Here is a 13,149-nt window from a genome sequence, read left to right as displayed (position 1 = left end):
TCACAGTAAGCAAATTGTATGTGTATATATTTTTTTAATTTAATTTTTTTTTGAAGTCACTGTATTGTACCCAAGCTTACAAAGCTACAAAGGATAAGTCAATTTTCAAGTAATTTATTTTTATTCTATTAAACCATAATGTTTATCATCCACTTTATAACGCTAGCAACACTGTTCCAACGTCTTCTACTCTGTACGTAGCTAATTTTTTTTAATCAGCTTCACACGACCACAAAGACGAGCAAGGCCGCGTATTCTGAAACGGCTGTCTTTAATTATCAATATTTTTGTTAAAATAAGTTAATCTAATTAAATTAATTTTTGTATTAAAGTAAATTTTCTACGCATAATTATTTATTTTTGTATTTTCTGTTTGCTTATTTCTAAAGTATGGGAATTTTAATACTAATATATTTTTTGGACTAATATTGTATGGTACATTAATTTCTTCTAATAATGTCTTTTCAATATATTTCAGCTAAATTATTTCCAAGATTTTTTACTACAAATAGATGTCATTACAAATCGAATTCACCATGTTAATAAAGTAAACAAATTAATTTAAATAATATAATATCAATTTTATCCGCCTACCCGTAGCGGAGAAGCGATTAAGCTCCGATTCTTCTCCGACATGGAGAAAAAGGCGTATGCCCAGCAGTGGGATATTCCAGGCTAAATCGTAAGTCGTTATCATTATTTTAATTCTTGTGAAGAAATTTTATTTACCTATGACCACAATGATAGAATCGTAATTAAAATTAAATCTATTTTTGTACGTATAAAGCGTATAGTTATATTTTAATTATTTAAAAAAACGACAGTAAATCAATAATTTTTTTTACAGTCGATAGGTTAAAAAAGAATTTAGAAAAAGCTACGCGTTATTATAATATGAGTGATAAAATTAAGGGTACAAATTTATATAATACAAGTATTATTAGAGGGTAATTAGATATAATTCTATACATTTCAAATCCGTTAGTGTTGCAGTATTCATTAATCTTAATTTCAACTAGACTATTGTCTACGATTAAAGAAAAACTAGTTTTTTTTACAATTTATTTTTACATGCGAATAATTTGTATCCTCTATCATAATGTTATTTATATAACTATATTTTGTAAAGGTCGGTTAACAAAAGATTCGCCTTTAAAACAGACTTCGACAGGGTTAATAATCTTTCAGTTGTTTGTACAATATTGAAGTTAACGAAATCAATGACATATAAAATGACTAAACTTAAAGAATAAATCGTTTTATAAATTAAATTGAAGTATAGAATAATTAATATATTAAAATCTATGTAACACAATATTTATGTACAAATGAACACATCACTTAAAACATATTTGACTTTAATAATAATATAGTACAACGCAACAAATCAATTGTCTCGAGATTATGAAAGTGATCTGATCAACGCACATTGTAAAGACCCGGCGCTGCTCGTCGTTGGGCCAACATGATACGGTTGGCGACACAGCTGTAGCAGCACAGGTAGGCTAAACATCACTTGAACAGTATTCTCCTAAACGCCCGTCTGAAATCTTTATTAAATATCGTATATATTACAGGATTTAATACTGAGTTCATATAACCCAGCCAGAAAGCAATCGCGAACGCACTCGATGGTATAACGCATCCTCTACACGCCGCTTTTAAAATATAAAGAAAGAAAAATGGCAGCCAACATGCTATGAAGCTGCCCATAATTAAACCGAGTATGAGAGTGGCCCTCTTCTCTTTTTTTCTGGCTAGTCTCCTCTTTTCTCTTTCGGGGTCTCGAGGTTTATGTTGTTTTGGTAACGCTGGTTCCAATTCTGCTTTTGTTGGTTGAGTTTTCTCCTGTCTACGCGAGGAGTCGCTTTTTTTGCCGAAAATTGGTTGGCATATTCTTAACTTAAGTGGTTTGACGACAGCACAACGGGATACAACTCCCGAGTCTGATGAGGATGGTTCCATCTCGGAGACCATGTCTGTATCTATAGCTACACTAGGTGCTCTGCACCTCTGCGATTGGAGTTGTAGTTCTCCGTTCACCGAAAGGGTTGAACTTCTGTATGGACATGACGCTAACGGGTTTCTCGTTACTTGAGCTGATGTTACAACCTGAAACAGAATTAAATAATTGACTAGATATCACGATAACAAAATGTAAGACTAGATTAATATTTGTGTAACCTACTTGAAGTAACTATACATATATGCCTTTGACATTGTTAATATTTATCAGCAACAGAAGCGATATTTTGTTTTTTAGTTGAGACTTTGACAATTTTAAGGATTTGAATCGTATTTTTTTATATAGACATGGAAGTAATCGCATAACTAAGACTAGTATATTACACTATATAGTGTAAGTGTATATATATATTATATATATTGATCAAGTAAACAATCAAAAATCTTGCTATATATAACTGTCTAGCGCCACGTTGGTAGAGTCGGCAGTGACGACAGTTTTAGCCCCAAGGTTTTAGTAGTATACATATATAAATCTGTCGTCTGTGACCTAAAACGGGCTTTAAATACCTGCCTTAGGAAATATTAGATAGAGCTTGATGTTGGATATATTTGTTATTATCTAATATATAAAATTCTCGTGTCGCGGTGTTTGTAGTTAAACTCCTCCGAAACGGCTTGACCGATTCTCATGAAATTTTGTGTGCATATTGGGTAGGTCTGAGAATCGAACAACATCTATTTTTCATCCCCCTAAATGTTAAGGGTAAGTCCACCCCTAATTTTTTTTTAATTTTTAGCAATATTATTTATTTTTTATTTTAATATGATTTGGCGTTAAAAATACATAAAACCCTAAATTTTTACCCTTCTACCACCAACCCCTATTTTTAAATAGCATTTAGCGGCAAAACAACGTTTGCCGAGTCAGCTAGTTAATATATATTAATACGTGAAGCAAAAAGTTTGTACCCCTTTTTACGAAAATTGCGCGGACGGAGGAGTATAAAATTTCATACTCTTATGGTTTATGTAGAGAAGGAGCGCAGAATACTAATATTTTTTTTTAAATTATGGATAATAATATATTAAATCAATAAAAAAACATTACACACACTACTATGTATTTGACACTCACTCAATCATATTATACTCTTTTGTTCTTCTTTTTTTTTTTCAAAGTCTGTCGTCAAATTGAAAATTTAAAAAAAAGGTTCTTTATTTTAATTATTCTTTGGTCTTCTTTAATTAAAATTTTGAATTGTGGTCGAATTTCGACTTTTGGGCGACCACTATTTATTTATAAATCATTCAATTAAAATGGTAGTTTACACTGCTGCCGACAATTAAGAGGAAAAGAAAGTCAAACAACAATTAAAAGACTTATAAGTACGTGTTACAAAATATAATAAAATTTTTCTTAAATCGTATAAATTTCAGGAATGTTTGTATAGGCCACTATAAATGTTATTTGTGCTCTGGATATTTGCGTTTGTGCTGTGTATCCAAATCCTGACACATACCTACAGGCTTTAGAGCGTCTAGCGTTAATTATAATAAATTACCATAGCGTTCTAATTTGTATTACCAAAGAATACACACATGACTTGTATATACACACACATTTATCAATATACACAAATTACTTATATAACAGGCGTATATTCGTACGTATTCGAATAAAGAAAATAAATTCAAATTATATTCCCAGTGAAATAAATCTCCAAATACAAATTCCAAGAGAATTTTGCGGCTGCAGGTGGGAATACGTTGAATAAATGTATTTTTCAATTTTCTCTAGAATAGAGCATTAGTATAACTATTGAAACTAGTTATCTATAGCTTCTCATATCTGAATTTATTCTAGAAAGTAGAATTGGCATCCTAAGGGGATTTGTTGTTAAGAATGAAACAAACGATGAGCATACTTTTGAGATATACGAGTATTGAAATAAAAGTAACGTCAAAAAATTATCTGTTCTATGAGTAACTACTTTTAAATTTTAACGTTATTTTTAATTGACTTCAAAAAAGGAGGAGGTTACTTAATTCGACCGTATATATATTTTTTATGTATGTTCGCGGATAACTTTGTTATGAACCCATTTTGATGATTCTTTTTTGTTGGAAAGGAGATATCCCAGGTGTGGTACCATGATATGACCGATGAACCGGAAGAAATGGAAAATGGACCTTCGAAAATCGTAGTGGCGACTAGTGCGTTTGTTAATTTTTTTCGTCTACCTACGTTGTATTACTTATCGATGTAATTGAAGTCGGTTTTTTTTCGTTTGCCAGCAAACACAATTATATATTATTATTACTGTGATTATATTTATATGCAGTCGTATGAGTTTTGTAACATGTACGTACCAATTTAAACGACTGCTCTGGTGTAATGCATGTGTTACGGGTTCGATTCCCGCTCGAAGTGGAAATTTGTGTTTATGCAAATATTTATTTCCGGTTTCGTTGTTAGTGCTTGTGGGTCTCCCCACCGTAGCTAGGAGCTGTCGGTCCCGGATGTTATCATGTACACCTAATAATGATCGTTACTTATTGTGGGGAATATATCCGCCAACATACAGTCCATTGCTGGATATAGGCCTCCACAAGTTTACGCCAAAATAACGTGAACTCATGTGTTTTGCCCATAGTCACCACGCTGGGCAGACGGGTTATTGACCGCAGTACTGGCTATGTCGCACCTAAGACACTGGAAATAATACCTATATAAATATATAAATACAAATATTATACCCAGACTCAAGCAGGAATCGAATCCGTAACCCGCGAAACAGAAAGCAGGGGGGCACTACAGAAAGCGCCAACGGGCTAGCTCGTTTGCGAGCAAACACAGTTATTTCTCTAAGCAATTAAGATGAAAATATAAAGATAATAGAGCTTTTAATGCGAATGATAAAATGCATAGTTTAAATGGATTCTCAAAGGTTTTATTAAAAAAAAAATTGAGTCGCCCAATTCAGTTCGTCCCGTTCTCTAATAGTATTACCGCTCCACTTTAGTTGAAGATTATGAAGTTGAAATTGAATTTTTGAAGTATTTCATGAGTTTAATTAAGTATTAGGAAAGTTCGGACTCGATATGATGTAAACGAATTTTTTCCCTCTAAAATAAACACAATTATATTTTTAAACGGAAGTTTATTTTGTTTTACTTTCTTGAAAATTAAATCGTCAACAAAGGAGTTAGGAGTTCAAAGAGTTTTTATTCCGTTTTTCTTTGTTAGAAAATTAGAAAATTGACTACCGTAACCGAAAATAAATTATTGTCTTACATAATGAATTTTAGTTTATTTATTTTTAATATTTATTTCTATTATTGTAATACTAATTGAATACTAATCGTAAGTTATATATTTTTTAATCTGATTCTGATCACACGGTTTCCATTAGGTTCACCTGTATGTTTGTATGTTTATAACCGACTCCCTTGGACTTCATTTTGACCTATTTCAAACGTTCAGATTTCATTTCAACTGAGGTAGGGCACAGCAGGAATTTCCTGCTCAAAATATGGAGCAGCCCGACTGGGGTAGTACCTCGACCTTACAGAAGATCACAGCAAAATAATACTGTTTTCAAGCAGTATTGTGTTCCTGTTGGTGAGTAAGGTGACCATGGTGAGCTCCTGGGGGGATTGGGGATTGGGTCGGCAACGCGCTTGCGATGCTTCTGGTGTTGCAGGCGTCTATAAGCTACGGTAATCGCTTACCATCAGGTGAGCCGTACGCTTGTTTATTGACCTAGTGACATAAAAAAAAAAAAAAAAAAAACTTAGTAGACTTATCGAAGCCTTATGACAATACACCAATTTGATACGGTTTTCTACTTTTAGGTCACAGTCTGAAGAACTTATAGATATTTTTTCCCATTAGGTTACTTGGCCAAGTAAAATATTTACATCTCTACTAAACTGTTCAATGACAAGGGAAATCTTGGTATATGTGTTTTCTGTTATCGTAGACCATTTAAATAAATCAGTCAAAATTTGCTCTACTACTAGAAAAACTCTTTTCCATTTGGAGGAAGGACTGAAGCTTTATCCGCTAAATTATAGTAATCAGTGGATGTTATCACGAAGAGTGATAATCGCTATGAGAGGATAACCAGAATTGACGGCTTCGCTTCTTCTTACGAGGATGGAGGGTAGTTAAGAAACTGACCAAAAACAGAAACTTGTATTGTCATACATAATGTCCTATATTAAAAATACAAGATTTTTAAGTAAATTTTTTTTACACTGCTAGTCTTAGTAAACAAACGTGAAGTACAGCTGATGGTAAGAGGTTACCGTAACCTTTAGACGTCTGCAACTCCAGAAATAATACAAACTTGTTACCGACTTTAATTCCAACCCAGGAGCTCTGGTTTCCATACTCGACACATCAATTCAATACTTTTTGAGAGCAATATGATTTGCGATCTTCTGTAAGGTTGAGATGCTTTTTAAGTTGGTCTACTCTAGATTTGCGCTAGATATTTCCTAATATTTACGATTTTATTTTTATGTTACCCACACATTAGGAATTCTAAACATTTTTCGAATATCATATCAAAAATTGACCGCTCCAGCGGGGTTCGAACCCGCGTCTCCGACTGACCGTGTCGGCGCTCTAGCCAATTAAGCTATGGAACGATGTACCCGCTAGATCTAAATTTTTGATATGATGATTTATATTCGGTTTAAGCGAACCGTGGGTGTCGTCTCCTGTTAAAGATTTTCATTGTAATATGAAACTTTGAATAGTTACGGGTTTTTGTAAAGAGCTCACTATAGACGGCGCCACGGTAAGACATAGTGTAGGTAAGACAATATACTTCTGTACCTTCAAAGTGTCTTTCCTCTCGTCGGGCTGTGGTCCCACGTCTCCTGCCTCGCTCGTCGATATGTCGGAGGCGAAGTCGCACGTCACCGTAGGTATAGGCACCGGCTGCGTTTCTATTGTTGATATTTGACTTTCCCTGAAATCAATGTGGTTGTGTTAGTTCTGTTTGCTATTAATTCTAATAAATAGTCTATAGAAATTTATATTTCATATGTACAAAATAATCGGTACTGACATTTAGTCCAAGGTACTTACTTACAAGGTACAAGGTACAAAGTCTCTGTTCTTCTGCCTATCAGTAATTTGGGGACCATCCTAGGTCATCATCATAAATAACATTACACTAATTTCACGATTTTTGACCCCTCCCCACATCTTATCAGATCTGGTCACATTTATGAGATACTCCCTAAACCCCCTTAACGTATGACGTTATTTATGGCTGGCCCCCTAGGTGTGAAAAAACCTTTATCGGGAATTGGTGAAATAAGTCCTTTGGCCATTGAGTATTCGAAAAATATATCTTTAGCCATAACTGCAAAGACCAGAGCACATGACAAATGTTTGTATAGATCATATAGATAATTTTCTTTTTTTTGGAAGTCGTTGACTGTGATGCTTAATTTATTTATATTGTTATTTAATTAGTTCTTCCTTAAGTTATATCCACTGAGTTATTTAGAGGTGTGATGCAATTGGATCGTGTAGTTAAGAGTAAAAATAAAACAATAATAATATTCACCTATTATTATTAGAATTGCTAGCATCTACTCCGGGAGGCAAGGACAGAGGTGATGACGTTGGCATCGGCCGCGTGCCCTTCGGCACGTTCGTAAAGCTCGTTTGTTGCTCGTTCTGGAACAAAATATTTTGTTTATTGCTTCATACTTGTAATGGTGTTTAATATTTTGAGCCTGTAATATGGCTATAATATAACTACTGGGCATAGGCTTCTTTCCTCATGTAGGAGAAGGATCAGAGCTTAATCCACAACGCTGCTCCAATGCGGGTTGGCGGATATATACTATGAGTAACGATCGCTATCAGGTGTACATGATAACAACCGGGACCGACGGCTTAACGTGCTCTCCGAGCCACGGTATAATGGTTTTACTTGAAGTAAATTTTGTGTATAAAACAACTTCGTTACCATTCGATTACAATTGTTAACATAGTAATAATTCCGTTTCAAAAGCTTAATAAACCTGAACAAGGTTTTAAAATTTCTCTATAATTACAAATATTAAAACTGCATCTAATTTCGTACAGAAAATTATATATAAGACTGTTGTTCGTTTATCCTAAATATTTCCTATTCATCCCATATTTTTTTTTTTTTTTTTTTTATGTCACTAGGTCGGCAAACAAGCGTACGGCTCACCTGATGGTAAGCGATTACCGTAGCTTATAGACGCCTGCAACACCAGAAGCATCGCAAGCGCGTTGCCGACCCAATCCCCAATCCCCCCCAGGAGCTCTGGTCACCTTACTCACCAACAGGAACACAATACTGCTTAAAAACAGTATTATTTTGCTGTGATCTTCTGTAAGGTCGAGGTACTACCCCAGTCGGGCTGCTCCATATTTTGAGCAGGAAATTCCTGCTGTGCCCTACCTCAGTTATCAGTCAGTTATTTTTGAAAAGATTATCTTTTCTTTTGATATCCATATTATTTATGATATGTACTTAATGTATCACATGTAATTAGGGCAACAATTTAGGCTTAGAATGACTTGTATGCCAAATAACCATGCATTGCATCCAAGCGATTAATGCAATAATTTGAATCATTTGAGGAATTTCTTTCAAATTCATTCGCAAAATTTTACTCAGATAGTTATAACGTAATGTGTACTCGTGTTGTATGAAATAAAAACGACATTAAGAACGGTTATTTTTAAAACTATTTCGTGGTAAGACGTAAAATTGTATTTGATCGTTGGTTTTTAAAAATAGATACAAATATTTTTTGTATTCTGATCCTTGAGGTGCAATATTCTTCTTTACATAAATTATCAACAGTGTGGGACGGCCTCCAGCCCGTTGTACGGACGATCTACGTAAGATTGCCGGTGTAGGCTGGATGAGGATTGCGGAAGATCGGGATGTCTGGCGCGAACTTGGGGAGGCCTATGTGGCCTGCGATAGGCTGAACTGATTAATAAAATTGGATTGTCTGTTTGTAATATTAAAATAATCACTTTTTACTAAATGCATATGGGTTACACGGTACATATACCAAAATGAAATTTTTTACTCTGTCTGTCTGTTTGTTCCGGCTAATCTCTGAAACGGTTGGACCGATTTTGACAGGACTTTTACTGGCAGATATCTAGCTGATATAATAAGGAGTAACTTAAGCTACTTTTATTTTAGAAATTTATTTATTTTGTAATTCTGCGAACTGAACAATATTTATTCAATTCCACGCGGACGAAGTCGCGGCCACAGCTAGTTGTAAATATGTATAATATTGTAAAATTACGGTATACATTATTTAATTCTGTATCTACTGAGGTGGCTTCTAGGGCAATAAGGGGTAGAGTCAGAAACGCGTTTGCGACGCCTCTGGTATCACAAGCGTCTAGGAGTCACAGTAATCGCTTACCATGAAGTGAGTCGTACGCCTGTTTACCGACCTAGTTGTATAAAAAAATATATAAAAAAATAACAGTATATTAAAATATCTTAATTATTATTCTATACTCACCGGCCTTGGTCTAGGGTTCTTCCTGATACCTCGCCTCGCTCTCGCCTTGGCCGCGTAGTAAATCCGTATGTACACGAAGACCATTATGCAGGACGGTATATAAAAGCTGCCCAGCGCTGAGTATATCACGTAGCCGATGTCGTCCGATACCTGGGGACAAACATTGCTTATAGTTAGATGGATATTACAACAAATTTATTCTATTTTTTTTTATTAAACACAAACACACACACACACACAAATACACACATACACAATCACTCACACATACACACACCCACACTCATGCACACACAAGCACGTACACATACACATGGTTAATAAATAGTGAACAATGAAACAGACATGGCACATGTTTTCCATCTAAATGTTAATTATAGTTTTTAATTATTAATGTTAGCTAGTTTTGATTTTTTCTTTTTTTTAAAATTGGTTTTTAAGGGCATAATTTGTTATTACATATATTAAAGGGGAGGATACTGGCTTCTGCAACACAGTGCAAACTAGTGCAGGAGTCAGGGTAATCTGTATTGTATAATTTATGATTGTGTCCAATAAAGATTGTGCCCTTGCCTTTTGTCAAACATACGCTTATCCTGCAGGTGATTAGTTACGTAAGACTCAGACTGAAAATCGTCAGTTCTATGATTAACCAGTAAAGCTAGGACGTGGTCCCACACTGAGCGTTCTGTGTTACAATGTCATAAAAAAATCAATTTTTTTAAACCATATTATACTATATGTATATATATTACATCCAGACTTATCTATATCTATACATATAATAAAATGGTAGGAATTTATCTGTTTGTCTGTATGTATGTCCGGGATAAACTCAAAAAGTACTGTATGGATTTACTTCTTTGGCAAAAATATTATTAAGAAGTCGGGTCAACATATAGAATACATATTATCACGCTATCACTTACGGGGAACGAGCAGTAAACCTTTATTTCTTCAACGCAATCTGTAACAACGTGTAATCTAACGACGCATGACGCATTTGAATTTTGTTGTTATTATTTTAATAACCATGTTATAAGCTAGCTTCACACTATAAATAAAGACATTCTGTAGTATATTTAGTATAAGCACTGCACCCGTGCGTAGCCGGGGCGGGTCGCAAGTAGGATAATAAAATGGTAGGAAAGTCAAAACTGTACATTGACTATTTTTTTTAAAGAATACTTGGGGGGTGATCTAGAATCGATACCGAAGCTAAAAATATAGTTTTTAGATTTTTTGTCTGTTTGTCTGTATGTATGTCCGGGATAAACTCAAAAAGTACTGGATGGCTTTACTTTCAAATTTGGCATGAATATTATTAAGAAGTCGGGTCAACATATAGGCTACAAATTATCACGCTATCACCTACGGGGAACGAGCAGTAAACCTTTATTTTTTCAACGCATTCTGTAACAGCGTGTAATCTAACGACGCATATTTGAATGTTGTTGTTATTATGTTAATAACCATGTTATAAGCTAGCTTCATACTATAAATAAAGACATTTTGTAGTATATTTAATATCAGCATTGCACCCGTGCGAAGCCGGGGCGGGTCGCCAGTAAAAAATAAATGTGAAGTTAAATAATTTCACATTTATTTTTCAATATTTTTTTTTTAATACTGATGTAACTAGACTTAACTATATCCCTTTTAACTTAAACCTTTCGTAAACAGGTAAAATTCAGGCAATTTATGTGAGTGGTAACAAAAAAAATCTTTTCTAGGGTTGGCTTTATATTTTGTTTGAAACAAATTGCGCTTAGATGTTTTATTCTATATTTTGTATAAAGACAAGTTGTAGGAGTAAGTAATTTAACTGTGCAAGTATCATTTATCACAATTGTAGCACTTAATTGATGGGGAAAAAAGATACAACTCTAAAAATTTAAGTAAATAACCTTCAAACAAAATAATTACCATAAAAGACCCATAAGGTATATTGAAAGGGAATGTTTTTGGTAAGGCTTTAGATTAAGAACCGTCGAATTATCCAAGCTCAAAATTTGATCGTTTATCGACATAATTTGGTTAACCGCTGTTCGCTTAAACCGAATATAAAAATCATCATTACAAAAATTTCGATCTAGCGGGTACATCGTTCCATAGCTTGATTGGCTAGAGCGCCGACACGGTCAGTCGGAGACGCGGGTTCGAACCCCGCTGGAGCGGTCAATTTTTGATATGATATTCAAAAATGTATAGAATTCCTAGTGTGTGGGTAACACAAAAATAAAATCATAGATAATATAATTTGGTTACAAAAAAAATAGCCCTAACCTATACAACTTCAAAATGCGGTTCTTAATCTAAAGCTAGCCATATTTTTTTTTTACAAAATAAGATACTCAAATTGAATCTAGCTTACTTAGTTCATGACAACTAATTTTTAAAAAAATAATTATGATGTGCTGTAAAACGTTGATTTTCGACTTGTATCACTTGTCACAGGAGGCACGGAATTATTTATGACATATTAAACATGACATCAAAACGACATTCACGAAGTTTCGATAACAAACACGCCGTCTGCGTATTGTACATTTTTTTTGAAGTTTTTGTTCATGAATGTGATTGAAGTTCGGCAAAGTTTTAATATGCAGTGATGAGAGATACGAACGAGGCTTGTTTTTCTTTTAATGTTGCCTGTCTGCAGCAGATCTGTCACGAAAAATGGTTCATTTGAAAACAGTTCTACCCGACTTAAAAAAAGGAGGAGTTTCTCAATTCGACTATATTTTTTTACGTGTATTTGGGTGCACGGATTTAGATGATTATATTTTAATCGGAAGCTGGTTCTGTCTTGTGCTCTCATTTAAATGTTTTGACTATGTACGTATGTTTTGACTAGCCTTTGGCGCAGTTTGTAGTGGCCCTGCTTTCTGCTCCGTGGTTGGTTGTTCGATTCACGCCTCAAGCCTGACCATGATGTTTTTTTTCTACGAGTATTATTAAGGTGTATCTATCGAAAAAAAAAGGTAACTATCATCAGCCAACTGTTACTTAAAAACAAGCATTAAGTTAATTACCTCAGGAACAGACGACCGTATGTGTATGTTATAGATATTTATTATTTTATTTATAATGTTATCGAGATCTGATGAGTACTTTTTGAGTTATCCTTATATGTATGTAATTGACTATTTTTTAGACTGCGTTCGTTGTGGATGTCGTCAGTTTTAACATAATTATTTGTTTTGCAAATGATATGTAGCTTTGTCACAACAGTTTTTGTATTGAATTCCGTATTTAGGTTTGGGTCGTCTGAGAGGAATGGCTAATTACTCACAAGACCGCCCATCGTGGTTTACTGTCTTTGTCATGTGTTCTTTGTGTTGTACTGAAAAATATATGCTAAGATATACCATAACTATATTATTTATACTTATATTATAAAGCTGAATAGTTTTTTTTGTAAGCGCACTAATCTTAAGAACTATTGGTTCAAAATGAATAATTCTCTATGTGGTGAATAACCCATTGCTGAGGAAGGCTATAAGATATTCGTTTCCTCGAGTTTACGCGGGTAAAAATGCGGGGCACAGCTAGTAATATAATATACTATCAAACGTGTAAAGTATAATCGTAATAATTTATTATGCTGTGTGATTACGGCAT

At 34.1% G+C, this 13,149-nt stretch overlaps 1 protein-coding gene across 1 annotated transcript; it reads right to left on the bottom strand.

Annotated features, from left to right (window-relative positions):
• Nucleotides 1–1,440: 1,440 nt before the first annotated feature.
• On the bottom strand, nt 1,441–12,832 carry LOC123664923 (probable G-protein coupled receptor No18). Its single transcript, XM_045599291.1, has 5 exons — nt 12,821–12,832; nt 9,526–9,675; nt 7,557–7,669; nt 6,815–6,950; nt 1,441–2,112 (listed from the first exon to the last, which is right to left on the bottom strand). The coding sequence occupies exons 1-5, from the start codon at nt 12,830–12,832 to the stop codon at nt 1,513–1,515; spliced, it is 1,011 nt and encodes a 336-aa protein (XP_045455247.1). The 3' UTR covers nt 1,441–1,512.
• Nucleotides 12,833–13,149: the final 317 nt, after the last annotated feature.

This window comes from Melitaea cinxia, chromosome 23, assembly GCF_905220565.1.
Source record: "Melitaea cinxia chromosome 23, ilMelCinx1.1, whole genome shotgun sequence".
In the NCBI taxonomy this organism is placed as follows: Eukaryota; Metazoa; Arthropoda; class Insecta; order Lepidoptera; family Nymphalidae; genus Melitaea; species Melitaea cinxia.
Note: the sequence above shows the minus strand (reverse complement) of the source record. Positions and strands in the feature narration are given on the sequence as shown.